An 18,285-nucleotide genomic window follows, 5' to 3' on the forward strand; every position below is an offset into this window, starting at 1 on the left:
CCTCCCAAACCAGGCTTTTCACAGCCCTCCCCCACTCAGATGGTGAATTGAGACAGAGGTCACTGGGGATAGCTCCTGCCCTAAGTCTCTCCCAAACACAGAAAGAGGGGAATGTTGTGTAGGGGAAATGGTGATGCAGGGCCTTTGGGTGGTCCTTGCCTTCCCCAACCTGACCTCACTGCCATCCAACCCAGGGGCTCCTGGTGAAGTGAATTTAGCACTTCCAACGCAGGGTCACTCTCAGTCTTATCTAGGAGAGCAAGAGATGGAGGAGACCAACCATGTTCTCCTTCTAGCTGTCCTCCCCACCCCTGCCCCCAATGTGGGACAAAGCCACCATTCTTTGGTTTGACCCCTTCTCCCCCACATGATGGGGACAAGCCAGCCCCAGCTCCCCAGGAGGAGAGAGGGGGTTTCTAGCAGCAAAAAGGATTCCCCCAAGACCCCCATCTCTCCTCCTACCACACATACTTATTCCCCAATTACTCCCTGTAGCTCCTGTCCCCCAAACCAAGAAGTTAATGGCAGCAGCAGGCTGAGACCCAAAGATGTTAGAAAACTCATGGCACTTGTGAGAAAAGTGGTAGGGGGAGGGTGTGAGGTGAAGGGAGCAGGAATGGGGAGGGGCCACCCTTTGAGGAAATGGCCACAAGGGACTCCAGGGACCAGGGCATTGTAGCAACACTGCACAGCTCGGCTGTCCCATTCCCACCCCAAGAGGCATGGAGAGGAGCCCTTAGGTGAGGATGGTGAAAAAAGGTTAGAGAGGAAAAGAGAATATAGCAGGGAGAGGCACTCATGAGCAGATTCCCCCCAAAAAACCAGCTTCTAAGAAGTGTAGGAAGTTTGGAGAAACAGCCTGGCTGAAGTGTCCTCTGATGCCTTCCCTGCTGGGGGCCTCTCAGGCTTTCCAGACAGGGCAACCTCCACCATTCCAAACCCTGACCCCAAACCCATGGACACCAAACTCCCATCTTACCCTTCCCTACTCCAGCACCTGGGGACTGGGGGCCTTTGCCTTTTTTCTTTCTTTCTTTTTTTTTTTTTTAACTCTTCCATTAGCCCCTTTAGACAGAAAAATGACACCTTTATCCCTCTGCTGGTCCTGAGGCCCAGAAGCAATTTGCAGTTAACAGAACTTAAAGAGATGGTGTAGCCACCTCAGGAAAGCATCTTTGGGTTGGAAGGGTCTCCCCTTGGCAGGGAGGGAGGGGCGAAGAAAGGAAAATGGGTCCCCATTCCTGGAGCAGGCGGCGGAACACGTGCCCCAGGAGAGACGATGCTAGGGGCTGGATTCAGAGGGAAATGACAGGAACATGGTGCCAGGAAGGAAAAAAGGTTGTGTTTCTTTTGCTTCTTGTTTTTGTTTTGTTTGTTTGTTTTTTTCTGTCTTTTGATTGTAAAAAGCTGCCATGGAGGCCCCCACTCCAACCTGGCCAGGATGCACGCACAAGCAGAGAGAAGTCTTGGCTGCTGGGTGGGTAGGTGGGTGGGTGGGCAGGTAGGTGGGGAGGTGCTCTGGTTGGTGGAGAGCCAGAGCTGGCCTGGGCTGTGGGCTCCCAGTGGCTTCAAGTGATGAGATTTTTTTTTTGTAATTTTTTTTTCTTTTCCATTTCGTTGAAATATTTACAGCAATGGGAGAGGAGGGGAAGGGTAAAGAGGCCCCCCGCTCCAGGGAGAGTTCCAGACCCAGAATCTACTCCCCAGAGATCTGAGCCCACAAAGCTGGGAACTGCCCCCCCCAAGGGGTCACCCCCATGGGCTAGGGGCCCCATGGGGGGTTGTGCTTAGTCAGGAGTCACCCTGGGGGGGTCAGTGGGTACAGTCTTGGGGGGGAGCTCAGAGCAGGCTTGCTTCCAGGGAGGGAATGAGGGGTAGTTGGCTCAGAAGAAAGTTCAGCATTTAAACCTCCAGCCGCACCCCTCAATTTCCCTGGCTTTCCCTTGGGCTAGAACCCCCAGTTTCAGAGGAGTAGGAGGATACACAGAAGGCTGTCCATCTGTCCTTGGCCCTGAAATTCTTCCTTGGGGTGAGGCCTGCAAGGTTTCTGGCTGCAGAGAGGAGCCACTGAAAGGTTTGGCAAAGTGGGGTTTTGGCAACCGCTTTACCCCTGGGCAGGGAATTCTAGGAGGGACTGTGTGCCTCCAACTTCTTGCCCATCTACCCTCAGGGGACCCTCAGCTTATCCCCACAACACTCCCCCAAAACAGCTGGTGCATGTGGCTGTCGGGAATTCCTGTGTACCCTGTACGTCAGGGACCCTGCCCCCTCAGAGTCCCCTAAAAGGGGAATGGTAGGGCCCATAGGTGAGGGGTACATATGGAGAGGACAGCCTGTCTCACACTCCGTTTAGTTCACCCTCGATCCCCCAAAGTCCTCCCCTACCCAGGGTCCCCCTCCCCTGGCACTGGGCCACCTAGCCCTCTGAGTCCATGGGGCCCCTCAGAGGCTGGTGACCAGCTGCATCTGGCCATCACCATCAGGCCCTGGCCCCTCCAGGCCCGGGGCAGCCAGGTAGCCTTCATGGCTAGGCCGTCGCACCTGGTAGTAGCCCTGCAGGGGGTTCCGGGCCACCAGGGCCGGGCGGGAGGTGTAGTAGATTTCAGGAGGACCAGGTGGGGCTGGAGGGGGTGGAGGAAGGGCCTCACTAGGCCCCTCTGGGCTACTGTCCGGGTAGGAGGGCGAGTCCCGAAGGTTGGCCCCACTGGCATAGAGCGAGTCCCGGCCAGGAGGGGAGGAGAGGGGTCGGCTGGCTGCCCCATCCTCAGCCGCACAGCTCTCTGATTCGTCCAGGTCGCTCTGATACAGCACCGACTGGGCCCGGGGCAGCAGAAGGGGCTCCTCCAGGGCCTTGTAGAGCAGTTCGATCTCAGCCCGGTCAGCCCCTCCGGGCGCCCCTGCCTCTTCATCCCCACCACTACCTGGGACTGGTGGCACCGGGGGCTCGGGGGGTGGGGGACCCTTGGCTGCCCCACTGCTACCCCTGAGGTTGTTGTGCACCAGCTCCGAGATGATCATCTTCTCAAAGGCAGCCGCATCAGCCAAGTTTCGTCCTCGCGGTGGCTCTGGACCCCCATCCCCAGGGGGGAAGTCGCCGCTTCGTAAGGAGTAGCTGTTGTTAAAATTGCCATTGAGTGGAAGGGTGTCCATACCGCATGCATCCCGGCCTCCTAGAGGGTGTTCTGTAAGACAGAGAGGCACTGGTCAGGAGGAAGGGGGCAGCCTGGATGGGAACATGGCAATGAGGAAGGAAGCATGTGAGGGAGAGGGGCTGAGCTGTTCTCTCAAAAGCTCTCTAGGACTCTTCCCATCACCCTGGGGAGTTAAGCCCTTCCCACTTCGTACCTCCTCGCCTGCAGCTGGGGACACTACTCCCTGCTCCAGCTACCTCCACCAGAGAGAACTAGCTTTTCCAGGGCCATTCAATCACTCATCAGGAATTCTCCAGGGGATCCTGAGTAGTCATAGCTAGGGGGTTTGGATGCTTAGGGATACGAGGGGCCGAGGTTGACCCTGCCTAGAGAGGAGGGCAATCCTGTATGTTCTGACCCCCACTTGAGGCCATCCCCGCCTGGCAGCAGCTACTGCCTTAGACTGTCTCCCACCTCCTGAAATATTACTGGAAAAGGGTAGGACGTACTGGGCTCCCGGTAGCTCCCTGTAGGTTTGCATGAGGAGAGAAAAGAGAGAGGTTTAGAATGAGATTGGTCCAGAGATACAATCTCCCAACTTCAAACACCCAGCAACCAATCCAGGGCTTATGGAGCCATCCCTCAAACAAAGACTTAGGTACCCCATGCCCAGTCCTCAAAAAAGGGGTCCTATTTTTCTTTTATAACAATTCAATTTTCTTTAGTGACTTAAGGTTCACAAATACTTTCCTCACGACAACTCTGAGGTAAGTATTATCATACCCATTTTATAGAAGAGGAAACTGAGGCTAAGAGACATGAAGGAACTTGTCCATGGTCACACAGTAAGTAAAAGAGCTGCATTTTGAACCCAGGCCTCCCGATTCCCAAGTCCCACACCATTTCTGCTACAATCAGCCATGCTGCCTTTCTCAGCTCTGTCCCCACAGGTAGTCCTTTTACCTGGGGAGTTGAAGACAGGGGGTGAGGAGGGGTTGAAGCCCACAGACTCAGCAATGAGGGTATTGTAGGGGCTGGTCCCACCTCGAGGCTGCAGCACAGGGTTGGTTAGCAAGTGGTTCCCCATGGTGCCTAGCAGAGGAGAGCCAGGTGTCAGAGATGAGTAAATAGTCCAGAGTCTGATGGAATTTCAGGATGAGGAAAGGAAACTGAGTCAGGAAGGGCAGCATCTCACCTCGGTTCAGTGTTGGGGTGCTGTTGATGTCTCCAGCCATGAAGGATGACTCTGTCTGCTTCCTCACAGTGTCGTTCCACATCCTTCGAATTCGGCTCTAGGAACCCAACAACACGGGGCATGGGAGAGGGCTCGTGCCCCCAGTGCCTAGGCTGATTGACCCTTCTGTGACAAGGCTAACCCCTGACCTCCCTTTCCTTGATGGATGTCCTCAGCATCACTAGCCCTGCCACTGGGCAGTCCTCCCAGCCCTGATGGAGCCCGTCAGCCCCCGCAGCAGCCCTAGGTACCTGGGTCCCCGTATAGTAGCGGTTGTTGCTGCGCATGGCAGAGGTCTTGAGGGAGCCATGCGTGCCTCCAGGGGGTGGTCGGATGCAGCAGTAGGAGTGGCGCAGGCATTTGCTATACTCCTTGTGCACCTGAGGGTGGGTGAAGGAGGAAGCAGCAGGTGGGTCAGGCAGAGTGGAAGGAGTAGGGCTGACTCACTCTGCCCCCAAAGCCAGGTTACAGGGGAGAGGAGGGAAAGGCCCTCCGGGGAGTGGAACCCAGAGGGCAGAGAGCTGGGGCAACACCCCTCTTACCTTCTTCTGCAGAGCGCAGTGAAAGACAAAGATGAAGACCCCCTGGAAAGCATTGAAGGTGGTGAAGAGATAGGCCATGACCACCGATTCCTTGTTGATGAAGAGGAGGCCAAAGGCCCAGGTGAGACCCAGTAGGAAGAGGAGGGCAATGGCCCCCAGGGCCCAAGACCTGTAAGGTGAGGGTGAGGCAGAGAAAAAGCACCTGAGTCATCCCCTAGGCCTCAGCCTCTTGGAGGAAGCCAAGATTCCAGAGCAGAGGAGCAGCTTAGGTTAAGCTGGAGGGTGTAGATGAAAGGTTGGGGGGGGGAGCCTACAGATAGGAGGGAACCATCCCTCAAGCTATCCAACTCCAGCACAGTCACCCTAGGCTTCTGCCTCCTCCAAGTTATCATTTCAGCCGGCAATAGGTCAACAGGGTCCTCAGCCAGGCTGAGTTCAGGGTCTGGAATGGGCAGTCAGTCCCCGGGGCTGAAGCTGGAACTGGGGGCTCCTGGGAGGGGGGGCCAAGGTCCTCAAATGGTCACCTACTTGATGTTGTCCAGACGGCTAGAGTCAGGCTTGAGCACGGAGGAGCTACGGATCATCTTGTGAAGTGTCACCATGAGGAACACCAGGTTCACCTGAGAAATGAGGAAAGGGACAAGGACACAGTGGACGGTGGGGTAGGCTACTTGGCTTGGCATGACTTGTCTTCAACATGATGCTCTTAGGACTTTGGTTAGGTCTGGTCCGAGACTGTTGAATGCTGAAGGGAGAACCTTGTTGTCTGACACTGGAAATGTGCTCTCACTCCATTATGGCTACCCAGACGGTAGCCTGGGGCTGTTTGGGTTTTCCATTCCAATTGGAAGGATCAACCAAAGCAGCTTCACTTGTGTCTACACACACACACACACACACACACACACACACACACATACACACACACCAGATTTGGGAGTCAGACAACCCATGTTTGAATTCTGGCTCTGCTACTTACTGCCTGTATGACCTTGGGCAAGTATTTAATCTTTCTGAGCCTCAGTTTTTCCATCTGTAAAATGAGGGGGCTGGTCTAAAGAATTTCTAAATTCTTGTCTAGCTTCGCAGGAGGGTGAGACTAGAAACTACCCACTGTATGGGGAAGATTAGAAACCATCCTTCCTTTGGGGATACCAGACATCATAATTAGGCAGGAGAAGATTGAACACCACCATTATGTGGTGAAGAGAGGATGAGTTCCATTTCTTAGGTCTTAAAAAAGGCAGGGCAGAACAGGGTACAGAAATTTTCCTCTTTTTCAAATTTTGGGATAAGCCCCTCAAGAATGATTAGAAGAGTTAGGGAGTGAAGAGCACTGCATTTCAAGGGGGCCTGATGAATTTGGGGCCTTCTCCTCTGACTCACCACAATGACAAACGAGACAGGGCCGATGAAACTCCAGATGAAATAATTGTCCACTCGGAGCCAGCAGCTGTCAGACGGATAGAGGATAAGGTAGAGATGGGAAGGGGGAAGGAAGGACAATAAGCATTTATATAGCGATAAGCACATAGAGCCTATGTTCCAAGTACTGTGCTAAGCATTTTACAAACATTATCTCATTTGAGAGAAGGACCCAGGGGACCATATAGCTTCACCTCCACCACCAACAGGACTCCCCATTTTGTCCCTGGGGGGCTGATTCTGCTTAGTGGGGTTTCTGTGGAGTCAAGAGGGTGTGCCCTAGTCCCTGAATGGTCCCATCCCATGGGCTAGTGCTATCTAGGGGTTTAGGAGAGCAGATGCCAGAGAGATAAAGAGAAGAGCAAATACTCACGCCTTCTCTGTGCCATAGCTTCGATAGTCGATGGCGGCAGCGATGCCCACAACCAGGGCTGGGAAGCAGTAGCCTCCCAGGTAGTAGTATTTGGTGCGTGAGTACTCGCTCTCAAACACCTCCACCAACAGCAAGTAGAGATGCACGCCCTCCAGGCACAGCCAAGAGAAGGCTGCCAGGAAGAAGTAATGCAGCAGCCCCGCAAAGATGGGGCAGGCGATCTAGGGGCACAGGCACCAGGCATGAGGGGGAATGGCCCTCCCCAGGCCAGCCCTCCTGCCATGCGCCCAACCCAGCTGGGCCCCTGAGCCCTATCGCCCAACCCCCTTGAAGCTGGAGAGGCCCAATGTTGGCACGCGTTGGACATGGCAAGCTCCGATCCTCTCCTCAGTAAGGGAAATAAGCCTGCCCTATCCCCGTGGGCATCAGGCTCCCTGCCCCCTGACTTACCTCGTATTGGGTCTTGTCAATACCAACAAGGAAGAGCAGCTCAGCCAGGAAGAGGTTGATGCAAAGATTCTTATGGATGGTGTTTCGGTCAGTCTGTAGCCCCCGAAGGAAGCAGAAGGTGGAGATGCAGATAGCCAGGCAGACAAGGGAGATCACGATGCCCACCCAAGTGATGACAGACAGCAGCAGCTCATTGATCCGACCTTGGTACTGGGGAGAAATCAGGAAGGGCAGTCTTAGGATCTGCGACCTAACCTCGACTCAACCAGGGCACTATTTGTAGGCAATTGCTAAGGACGTCATGGGCCTCACTGGACCACCCATCTGGACCTTTTGCCCCTTCACCAGCTGACTGGTTCCCACCCTCTTGTGGATGGTATGCCCCCTTCCCCCATGCTCTTGAATGCCCATGGAGAAGTAATGAAACTAGTGCTTCCCTCTCAATGTCTGGGGAGAAGGAGGCAATTGAGATAGAGCCAGGAAAAGCAGCCCTTTCCCCTTCTCATTTCTACTTGCTCCAGCCCCATGCCCTGAGCAAGGGAGTATTGATGGCTCCCTATGTCCAGGAAGTTGGGATTCCCTTGGCATGCCTCATGTTGTAACACCATGCAAAGCCAGGCTAACAAGCAGGCCCTGGCCCAGTGGAGCTGATGGAGCCACTGGCTTACGATCTCACGGTGAGCCATGAGCACGGCAAAGTTAGTGAGGTGGCTGCAGGCACAGGTGGTATGGGTCTTGTTGGAATCCACCAGACGACAGCCCTGGGTCGACCAGTAGCCCAGCATGGAACGCTCTGAGTAGTTCCAGAAGGAGCAGTTGGCATTGAAGTGGTTCTTGGCCTGTTGTGTGGTGGTAGTTGGGGGGGGTGTCAGAGTATTACAGTGAGAGGCATCAGATCTGTGGAGTCCTCTCCAACCCCTCACCCCCACCAGGCTGCAGCACAGCCTCAGACCCAGACACAACCATTGGATAAGTGCCATGGGGTGGGGGTGAAACATACAGGTCAGGGGCTTTTCAAATAAGAATAAAGATAAGGACTTAGCACTCCATGCAAAGTAGGAGGCACTATAGTGAAAAAAACAACACTGAGCTAAGAAAGAGTCTGGAGTCTTGGGTTCAAACCTCAAATCTAGCTCAAAAAAGCTATGTGACCTTGGTGAGCAAGTCACAATGTCACTGAGCTTCAACGTCCCCATATGTAAAAATGAGGGAATTGCAACAAGGAAGGAGAAAGATTCCCTTCAAGTTCAAAAATTCAATGATCAATGATCAATGATTGATTCAATGATCAAAAGGTTTAAAAGGACCCTGCCTGGAGCGAGGAGCACCAAGTACTAGCAATCAGGAGCTATAAAGTAGGGATAGGAACCCTGACAGTTTCCTTGAAGTGCTCTCAGTGCTGGGGAATATGATAAGCTCATAACTGGGGATGTAGTCCAGTAAGTTCTGCCCTACCCATCCTCCCCTCCCCCAGACAGAGGACAAAATGGGGCCCCTGGGAGGATGTGCTCTCCACAGGCAAGGCTCCTCAGAATCATCCTGAGGAAATGGATGTTGTGAGGGCAGGACCAGGTCGATTTCCAGGGCTTACCTCTAGGTGGGCCACAGTGAAGATGACAGGGTCCATGAGGAACACACGGCTAGATTCTTTGTTGATGGAGGCTGCAATGACTTGAGAGTTCACCACTAACGCAGCTCCCCCGGGGCCCCCGGAGCCTGCCTCACCTGCCAGCTTCACTGTGGCATTCTCCGTGGACAGGAAGAGGCCCAGATTGTTATAAAGGATGAAGACAACTTTCACCACCCCTGGAATAGAAAGTGTGGTGAGGGCCATCAGCACCCGGTTCAAATACTTGCTCCAATGTTTACTATTTCTTCCCTGTGTGACCTTGGGCAAATCTCTTCCCTTTAGTCCTTCATGTCCTCAATTGTAAATTGACAGGGTTAGACCAGATCAGGAATTTTTTTTGTATGTTTGTTTTTTTTTTAAACTTTTATTGTACCATGGGTTCCTCTGGCATTGAAGCCCTCTGGTGAAGTCTATGGACCCCTTATCAGAATAATGTATTTAAATGCTTAAAATAAAATACTTCAGATTACAAAAGAAACCAATTATATGGAAATACAGTTTTCAGAATTAGAAAAAAAAATTTACAGTCACCCACCCACCCCAGGTTAAGAACCCTTGGCCTAGATGACTTCTAAGATCTTTTCCAGATCTAACTCACTGACTCACAGTACTGGAGAAACGGAAGAGACCTCTAGTCCAACTCATACATGAAAAGGACTTCCACTATAGCCTGCCAAAGAAGTGCTTGAGAAGCCTTTGCCTGAAGATCCAGAATGAAGGAAAACCCATTACATCCCAGCACAGCCTATTCTACTCTGGGACAGCTCCATTTTTCAATCAGTTTTTCTTGACATCAAACCTGAATTTGTTTTTTTGCAACTTTTCCCATCCATTGCTCCTGTCTCTGCTCTCTAGGGCCAAATAGGGCACGTCTAATCCCTCTTCCACTTAAAGAGAGAGTCAGCAACCTGAAAATAATGACTATGCCCCCAATTTTATTCTCCAGGCTAAATGCCCCTAATACTTCTATGGCGTAAATTTGAGGCCCTTTGCCATTCTGGTTACCCTCCTTTGGATGCTTTCCAGCTTATCCACATCCTCTCTACATGGACTACAGGACCACAATGCTCCAGATGTGGTCTGACCAACCTGGATAGAGTAGGGTGGCACAAACACCTCATTATTCCTGGAATCTTAAAGAATGACTTCTGGCGCCCCACCCTGGAGAGGACCCCATTCACTCTGTCCCCTCTGGTTTTTGAGATACCTCTCAGCTCCCACAATGAAGCTGAGTGCTGGGGTATTACTAGAGCAATATATTCTCGAATGGGTTCCCTTCCTTCCCCTTCCCTCCTATGGTACTGACCGTTACGGCTGTTCTGCTTGATGGTGTTGGCAGAAAGTTGGATAGAGTTTTCACTGGGGTACTCCTGGGGGAACACCAGTTCTTGTACCTGACCCTCGGTATTCAGCACAGTAACTTCAAGCACTGTGGAGGGATATAGAAGTGCCTGAGTGCATTTGGCTCTGGTCTCTACCATTCAGGGGTCTAAAGAAGGAAACTTATGGCAAGAGGCTGGGAGCTGTCCTTCCCTTATGGTCTAAAGTCTTCTTATCCATGCACAAGTCCCTTCCATTCTAGACAGGTTCCCAGGTTTGTCACTGGAACCAAAGCACATGCCCAGGTGGGATGCTGGGTTCTAGGCATGTTTTGGGGATAGGTCTACATAACCTAGTTAGCTCTTCATGTCCTGGGGCAAGCAAACCTTGGTTTCCTGGTGTGGCCTTGGGGTGATTACTCACCTACATTCTGCTTCGCAGTGAGGAATCGAGCTGGTTCTTTGACATTGTCAGCTAGCAGGAAGGCCCCCTCCTCCAGGATGTCCAGCAGCATGGTGGCCGTGTGCACTTGTTCTGTGGCATTCATGTCTTTCCATGACTCCAGGGCCTCTGGGCGAAGCAGGTTATCCACTGTCTCCACTACCGCCTATGGGGGTGAGGTAAGACTAAGAGTGCTCTAGCCTGACCACCCCAGCTCCACTTTCCCTCCAAAGTCCACAAGGCCCCCTTCCAGCCCTCTGTTCATGCTTGGCCTTGCCTGTCCTGGTCCCTAATGCCCCCTGGTGTCCACATCCCTTAGCCCTAGTTGGGGCACTGTTTCCATCTCACCTTGATATAGTCCTTGCAGGTCCTTTCTCGCTTGTGCATCTAGAGCAGCAGAGAGAAGATGTCAGACTCAGAACCCTAATATCCATGCTGGCCTCCCAACCCCATTCTGTCTCAGCTGGAATCCTAAGGGTCCCATTGTCACCTGTGTCACCAGCTTATCCTAACTGCCAGCCAAATATCTAGCACAAGTGGCTTCCAAGGTGAGCCCAGCATCTAATTTCAGTTCTTCCTGACCTCACAAGATGGCTCAGGTGTTACTAAACCTCAGCCTTTATGCTTCTTGTTTCCTTTTTCAATCAGGGGAGTTGTGAAGGTGTGCCTCAGAAGGGGGATGCAGAATTGGGAGGCACACACAGCTCAGAGGCTCCACAATGGCTGACACCCAGGTCCCACTAGAGGATCTTTTTTTTTTCCCCTCGAGACATAGGCACAGGGGATGCTTTCAGTTTCCCAAACTGTCCCAGGATGCCCACGAGCAGGCCCACCTTGTTGTAGTTCTTGCCAGCTGACTCACGCTCGATGGGCCGGAGAGCCTGCAGCTGGGCATCCAGGATGTCCAGCAGCTGCTCCATTAGCTTCACTGATGATGAGACATCCCCAGCGTAGATAGAACCCCGGGTATGGCGGGCCAGCTCACTGGCAATGTTGGCTGCATTCTCACCACTCTTGATCTGGAGGCAGGAATCCTGTACCATGACTATTTCCTTCTATATTTCCCCCTTCACTCCCAGCTCTTATCGAACTTCTCCCTGCCCAGATTCTATCCTTGCAGCCCCGACAATGGTCAGCTTTTCTACTCTAGTTCCTCACTCACTCCCCTGCCCAGCCCCTCTTTCTATTTCTCCTCAGTAACCTAGGAACTCCCTCTCACTTTCATCTCCCATCAGACCCTTCCATCCCCATGACCCAGCACCTCAAGGTGTGATAGAGTAGGGGGAAGTACTGGTACCTTCTGGGCCACTTGGTTGACCCAGGGGGAAGTACAGTTGCTGAGGTCCGGGCCTCGGGGGTTCCAGAGCCCCAGGGCTGGTAGACACTGGAAGGAAGCAATTCCTACAAAGATGAACAAAGACAGGAGACAAATGGGAGAGGAGAATGAGTAGGAGAGAAAAAATAAATGAGAGAAAGACAGATAAGTGAGGAGGTAGTGATAAGAAAGAAAATGAGAGAGGGTCAAAAGATGAGAGAGCAGGAGAGACCAAGATAAGGTTTGGGAACAAATGGATAGGAAGAGACAGGAGAAGGGAAAACGGAAAGACAGAGATGAGTAAGAGGGCCAGAGGGCCAAAGTTGTGGGAAGCAGATGGACAGTCTACCCTTTCCACTTCCCTTAATCCCCACTGTTCCTTGCCCTCTACCCCATGAGACTCATGGTCTGTTCTTTTTAAGCCTAGGGAGAGCACTTTCTACTCTTCCACGGCAAGAATTAGCAATCACCACCCATCCACCTTGGAAGGGGAAGAAGTCACTCTAGCATCCAGAACTCACTCACCTCGTGTGCCCTTGGGGCAAGGCCTTTCTACCAACATGCCTTGCTGGGTGGCTGGCCATTGGACCCTCCGAACCTCCCGGGGCTCACAGAACAGCTCAGGTGACACGTGCAGATTCGGGGCCGGGGGTCTTCGAGTGCTAGGAGCCGGGGCTGTGGCAGGTGGCACATCAGGCCCCAGCTGATTGATGGCACCCACAGGGTGAGTAGTGAGGGGGGCTCGCCGGAGAGGTGTGGTAGCAGCGGGTGAGGCTGTGCTTGTCAGCGGGGTGGGTCGGGCTGTGGTTGTCGTGCTGAGGGGAGGTGAAGTGGCTGGGCCTATTTTGTAGTGGGGTGATAGAGAAAGTATTAGAGGTGGACCTTTCTGAGCCCTCTCCCCCATCCTCAGACACATCACACCCTGGTATCCTGAATCACCCCACTCTCGACCATCTTGTTACTACGTCTCCTGATAAGGGCAGGAAATGTTCTGGCCCCTGAGGATCCCTACTCCCCTCCAGGTTTCGTGTAGCCAGCCTTTCCACAACCTCAGCACAACAGTTAGGACAGGTCTTACCCAGACATACAGCATAGATTCGAGGCCCTTCGCTATTCTGGTTACCCTCCTTGGGACGCTCCAGTTTATCCACATCCTCCCTGAATGTAGTGCCCAGGACCACAATACTCCAGGTGTGGTCTGACCAACCAGGATAGAGTAGGGTGGCACAATCACCGCATTATTCCTGGAATCTAACGAATGACTTCTGGAGCCCCACCCTGGAGATGGACCCCAAGGTCGCTGTCAGGCCATGTGGAAAAAGCACTTTTTTTAGAGTCAGGAGACAAGTTCAAATCCTGGCTCTTCTATTTAATATGACTTTGGGCAAGTCATTCAACCTGAGCCTCAGCTACCTTATCTACGAAAAGAGGGAGTTGAACCAGATGATCTCTAAGGTCCCTTTTCTAGAAATCTATCCTACCCTTAAGATGGGGGCGGTATTGAGAATGAAGTCAAAGATGATCATTCCTGAGTCTAAGACCAAAGGAGTGTCAATGGCCATCCCTGGGTCAGAGGTCGTCCTTACCAGCACTGGGGTCTGGTGGTCCAAACTCAAGACCGTAGCGCACCACAAAGTAGTTGTTCCACACGTAAAGTTGGTTGTCACGGGGATTGTAATCAACTGAGGAGACAAACTGGTAAGGGTTGGGAAATGCCAGGCTGACGGGCTCTTCTCGGTTGGCATTGGTGTTGAAGGCGTAGTCGACTCGGTTGCCAGCAGCCTCACTGTCGTCATCCACATACACCGAACGCAGCACGTAGAGGACGCCACAAACCATGAACGCATTAGAGGCTGATCGCTTGTCATAGCCTGTTTCCCAAGTACCCTCAAAGCGAAGGGTGTAGGGATTGAGCTGGCTTACCACCAACCGCCCATTGTTGCTTTCTGTGGCATAAATGACCCACAGCCCATTCTCATCCACTGCAAGGTCAATATCTGTCTTGCCCCCCCAACGATAGGGTGAGGTATCATGGTAGTTAGCAGTGTTGATCACCGTCTCCCCACTCTTGATACGCGTCCGTAGGTCGTACTTGACAATGTTTCGAGTTCGTTCCTTATTGTAGAAGACAGCACCATCATAGACCACAAAGCCTGTGCCGTCCACACGATTGGGCAGGCGGTAGGTGGTGGTGTGGCGGGCGGCCACGTAATCCTCCCATGATGCATATTCGGTCAGCGTGTCTGTTCGGTAGGGGATCCAGGGCATCACATAGATGCGGTCCCCAGCTTGTAGTGGGTCCTTGCACCATGCCCCTGATTGGTGCTCTGACTCATGTGTAGATGTGGCCTCCAATACCTTCTGAAGAGTTCCAGGGCACACGAAGACTGGGCCAGGGGCAGGCAGGATAGGGGAGGTAAGGGGGTAGAGAGAAGGCACAGGGAGACAGAAAGAGAGAGAGAGAGAGAGAGAGAGAGAGAGAGAGAGAGAGAGGAGAAAGGAGGAATCGATCATAGGAGGCCAGGTTAAAAAGCAGGTCTCCCCTCCTGCAGCTGCAGTCACGGTTGCTTGGTGGGACTGGTGATGGGAAAGGAGTATCTGGGGTGGGGATGGGGCACCTCCCTTGCTGTTCCCTGCCCTGGAGAGGTTACCTCTGGAAGCTGAGAGTGGTAAGTCAAGACCTGGTTAGTATGTGGGAACATAACCCTTCTTTTTCATATGTGGCAGATAAGAGACTGCACTGGCCAGGGATAAAGGGTTTGCTTTGACACCTCCCCGAAGTGTTCATAGAATAACTTAATTGGGGGCATAGTGATATCCCCTTGATTTTTTTTTACCAACTCCCCACTTTGTGCCTCTATTTTTCTCCTTCAGGAAGTCAATCAGTATTCCTTTGTTTCCATGGATGTATTTGGAAGACCCACACACTCTCCTCCACTGGGAGACAGACTGTACCCCACTTTCTCTGCCTGGAAAACTTGAAGGGCTTTTGGGCTTCCACACCAGTGGTGTTGCTGAGAGACTCCCCCACACCACTGGCACTGTCTAGGGTCCTCCCCAACCAGAGGTGGGTGTTAAGGGATCCCCCCACACCACTGGTGGTGTTGAGGGTTCCTTCTCACCAGTAGTACTGTCAAGGCCTCGCCCCACCAGGGGGGAGGGGAAGGGGTATCAGCTCTTCCAGTGATGGTTATAATGATGTTGATGATGGTGGTGATGATGATGAAGCCCAGTCTTCCCCCACACAATAAAGAGCAAGGAAGAGGTTTCCCAGGGGCAAGTTCCAGCCTGGGATTGGGGGGTGGAGGGGCGGCTCCCCTCACCCTCTTGCTGGTAGGGTTTCTCTAGGGGGTCACTACACGATCAATTCAGCAACAGACACTGGCACTCGTGCACATGGGGGAAGGACTGGCGTGGGGACGGAGAGAGGAGGCAGGGAGAGGATGGGGGAAGGGCAAAGGACAGCTATGCGGCGGAGAAGAGAGACAAGGAAGGGGAGGGGGCGGCGGCGCCAATCCTGGGTCCGAGGCGAGCCCGAGCGAGCCTGGGGAGAAAAGGTTAATAATGCTGGCGGAAGGAGAGAGAGAGAGAAAGAGAGAGAGAGGCTGGATAGGGGCGAGCAGAGAATTCACTCCAGAATCCAGGCCCGCCCAGGATTACTCGGGTGCAATCCCAGGTCCGGCCAGGAGGGGACGAGGGAGGGAACGAGAATCTAGGATGAAGATAGGGCCCCCCCCAACCACCGGCCTCCCTCTCCCTCCCCCGCCCCCCGATTTACCTGCGGCCGTCCCGGGCTCGGGAAGAGGGATCAAGGCAGCGTTGGTGTCAGAAAGGTGGGGGCCCCGCCCCACCCCCCCCATTCCCTGAAAAGGAGGAAAACCTCGACTGCATCTCTGTGTCCAGCTCTGCCCTGCCCCTCCCTTCTCACCACCCGAGGGCTAGACTGAAGCTAATTTAGCCTCTCCCCAACACACAATGGTGGTCCAGACTCCTGTTAATGATGGGGGCCAGTTCCCCCCCCCCCCGCCTTCCCCCCCCACCCAGACATGGGCGGCTTCAGTTTCTCAGCTTTCCCGCAATTTCTAGTCTCACCCCCATTTAAAAAAAGCTCAGTCACAAGGTCATAATTATTATAATTTTTGGATTGTAGAATTTAGAATTGGAAGAAAGCCTCTAGTCCAGGGGTTCTTAACCTGGGGTCTGCAGACCCTCAAGGGGCAGGGCCTAGGGATAGATTTCAGGAGGTCTGTGAACTTGGATGGGGGAAAAATGACATCTTTATTTTCCCTAATGCCTATGATTCTAGAAGAAAAAACGGACATTCTGAGAAGGGCTTTGTAGGTTTGGCCAGACTGCCAAAGGGGTCCAACACCTGTGAGCTCCTGCTCTAATCCAGATATTTGACAGAGGAGGAGAATGAGAACCAGTAAGGTTAAGGCACTTGCCCAAGGTCATGCCAATAGGAAGTAGTGGATCAAAAATTCAAATTCAAGTGTTCTGACCCCAGTTTCTGTATGCTTTCCACTAACCCCACAATGCTTCTCCCCAATAATGTGTAGTTTTTCTTTTATGCAGGATAATTCCCATTCTCCCTCTCATAGAATAGGTTTTAATTTGCCCCTGAACCACAATATACTTCTAGTATTCCCCACCATACAACTGAAGCTGGTCTGTATTATCTGCCTCATTTCAGGGACTACAGGCATTGAACACAACATGGTTGTGTGGTTCTGGAAGACTCATCCCTCCAGAGTCTCTGCCCCACCTGAAACCAAGGCCATGAGGGAGAGGAAGAGGCACAGGGAGCTGGGGTCCCGGGGTCTGAAGTGAATTCTCTGCTTTCACTCAGCTCCTTTCTGAAGCTGCTAGCCTAGTGGGCACAGGGGAGGGAAGGGAGTGTCTCAGAGCCCCTCTTGGACATTGACCTGAAGGGATAGCAGCAGGTAAGCCAATGCCTCTCAGGTGTCCTAGTTAACTTGGGGAGTTCATGGGTGAGACCCACAGAATTTGCCTAGGGTCCATACTGGGGAGGCTTCCCCCACTTCCCCAGCTTCTTGGAGATCCTTAGAGGGCCCCAAAGCATGAAGCAGGCAGAAGCTTCTCCCATGTAAAGGGTGAGGGGAAACTGAGGCACAAAGGTAGTGAAAGAACCTAGAAAACTTACCATCCAATAGGCTCTGCTTCCTTTCAGAGTGGGAATTCCCTGGAACCCGTGGAGGGTTCTGAGTGACTCCATAGGCATTCCCTCAAGGGGATTTTGGCTCAGTTTAAGAGATTGGCTCTGGGAAGGGACATAGGTACACACCAAAGGTCCCAGGGCCCTTCATCCATCCATCTGTCCATTTGTATCTATATCCTTCTGTCCCCACCACTCAGGACTTCTGCCAGACAATTCTGGCATACATACTTTAGGTTCTTTGCCCATCCTATTCTGGTATTAGCTCACTTGACTCAGGCCATCTCAAGTTGAGAGGGATGACTCCTTCCCCTAACCCCTTGTGCCTTAGTTTTCCCCTTTATCCATGCTGGGCTTTCTCTGCCAGGTGAGTGGGGGTTGGTGTGTATGTGGTATGGTGGTGGTGGTGGTGGTGGTGGTGGTGGTTGGGACAACACAGGGTCTTGGAGCCTGACCTGGCAGAGGGGGAAGGAAGAATAAATTGTTAGCAATAATATTGGGGGGGGGGAAGGGAGGGAAGAGCAGGGTCTGTGTTCATGGGTTTGGCCCTTAACCACAACCAGCACGTGGTTGTCCCTATGGGTGTGTCCACCCAGCAATATGTCACCCTTCCCCAAAACCAGGAGAGAGAATAATCCAGAGCCGGTGTGTCCAAGTTGTGCCTGCAAGGAGAGCGTCGGGGGTGCCAGGAGGAAGACAGACTCAAGGAAAGAGAAAGGGATGAGAGAAGAGGGATGGGGGTGGGGGCAGGGACCCAGGAGGGCTGACTGCCCAGGTCTCCTACAGGAAGGGGAGGGGTAGGGAGGGAGAACAGCTCAGCAATATCCCCCTTCCTCATAACAGGGATACTCCATGTACCGTAATTTCAGGGCCAGAAGGGATACTAATACCCAGCTCTTGCAGGTGGCACCTTAATGCATTCCGGATTTGCCATTTGTAAAACTCCGAGGAAGAGAGTCACTGTTTGCCCTCCCCCTCCCCTGCCCCAACCCAATGTCTTTAAAAGAAACCTGAGGTCAGGACTCTGGCCTGCCCATAACGGGCACTCCACCAATCTCTTTTCCCTAGTGGAGGATAGTCTTTATAGGCTTGAAATTACGGTACTCCTGGAAGCGCCCCTCCCCCCAAGCCCCCACTAACCACAACAGCCCAGAAGAAACCCTGACTGCAGCTTGGCAAATATGGAAAAAATAGAGAAAGTCCCACCCCACTCCCAGACCGTACACACACACTTCCAAGCCCCTCCCC

General features: G+C 52.8%; 1 protein-coding gene across 7 annotated transcripts in view; it reads right to left on the reverse strand.

Annotated features, from left to right (window-relative positions):
- Positions 1 to 998: 998 nt before the first annotated feature.
- The window catches only part of ADGRL1 (adhesion G protein-coupled receptor L1), a 61,721-nt gene continuing 44,434 nt past the window's right edge, over positions 999 to 18,285 (reverse strand). For 3 of the 7 annotated variants that reach the window (XM_027850845.1, XM_027850842.1, XM_027850843.1), the window contains 19 exons: positions 13,448 to 14,248; positions 12,387 to 12,701; positions 11,844 to 11,947; positions 11,380 to 11,565; positions 10,895 to 10,933; positions 10,529 to 10,712; positions 10,092 to 10,214; positions 8,747 to 8,961; positions 7,824 to 7,994; positions 7,156 to 7,365; positions 6,706 to 6,926; positions 6,294 to 6,360; positions 5,436 to 5,527; positions 4,908 to 5,076; positions 4,617 to 4,745; positions 4,327 to 4,423; positions 4,095 to 4,223; positions 3,641 to 3,658; positions 999 to 3,182 (listed from right to left, as the gene is read on the reverse strand). In XM_027850845.1, the coding sequence (XP_027706646.1) occupies positions 2,443 to 3,182; positions 3,641 to 3,658; positions 4,095 to 4,223; positions 4,327 to 4,423; positions 4,617 to 4,745; positions 4,908 to 5,076; positions 5,436 to 5,527; positions 6,294 to 6,360; positions 6,706 to 6,926; positions 7,156 to 7,365; positions 7,824 to 7,994; positions 8,747 to 8,961; positions 10,092 to 10,214; positions 10,529 to 10,712; positions 10,895 to 10,933; positions 11,380 to 11,565; positions 11,844 to 11,947; positions 12,387 to 12,701; positions 13,448 to 14,248 (4,010 nt within the window). In that variant the 3' untranslated portion in view covers positions 999 to 2,442. Of the gene's footprint in view, positions 3,183 to 3,605; positions 3,659 to 4,094; positions 4,224 to 4,326; positions 4,424 to 4,616; positions 4,746 to 4,907; positions 5,077 to 5,435; positions 5,528 to 6,293; positions 6,361 to 6,705; positions 6,927 to 7,155; positions 7,366 to 7,823; positions 7,995 to 8,746; positions 8,962 to 10,091; positions 10,215 to 10,528; positions 10,713 to 10,894; positions 10,934 to 11,379; positions 11,566 to 11,843; positions 11,948 to 12,386; positions 12,702 to 13,447; positions 14,249 to 14,983; positions 15,615 to 15,639; positions 15,725 to 17,025; positions 17,359 to 18,285 lie in introns of those variants that run through there. The other 4 variants (XM_027850846.1, XM_027850847.1, XM_027850848.1 and 1 more) reach the window with 4 other exon arrangements.

This window comes from Vombatus ursinus, unplaced genomic scaffold (assembly GCF_900497805.2).
Source record: "Vombatus ursinus unplaced genomic scaffold, bare-nosed wombat genome assembly UNPS02009173.1, whole genome shotgun sequence".
NCBI lineage: Eukaryota > Metazoa > Chordata > Mammalia > Diprotodontia > Vombatidae > Vombatus > Vombatus ursinus.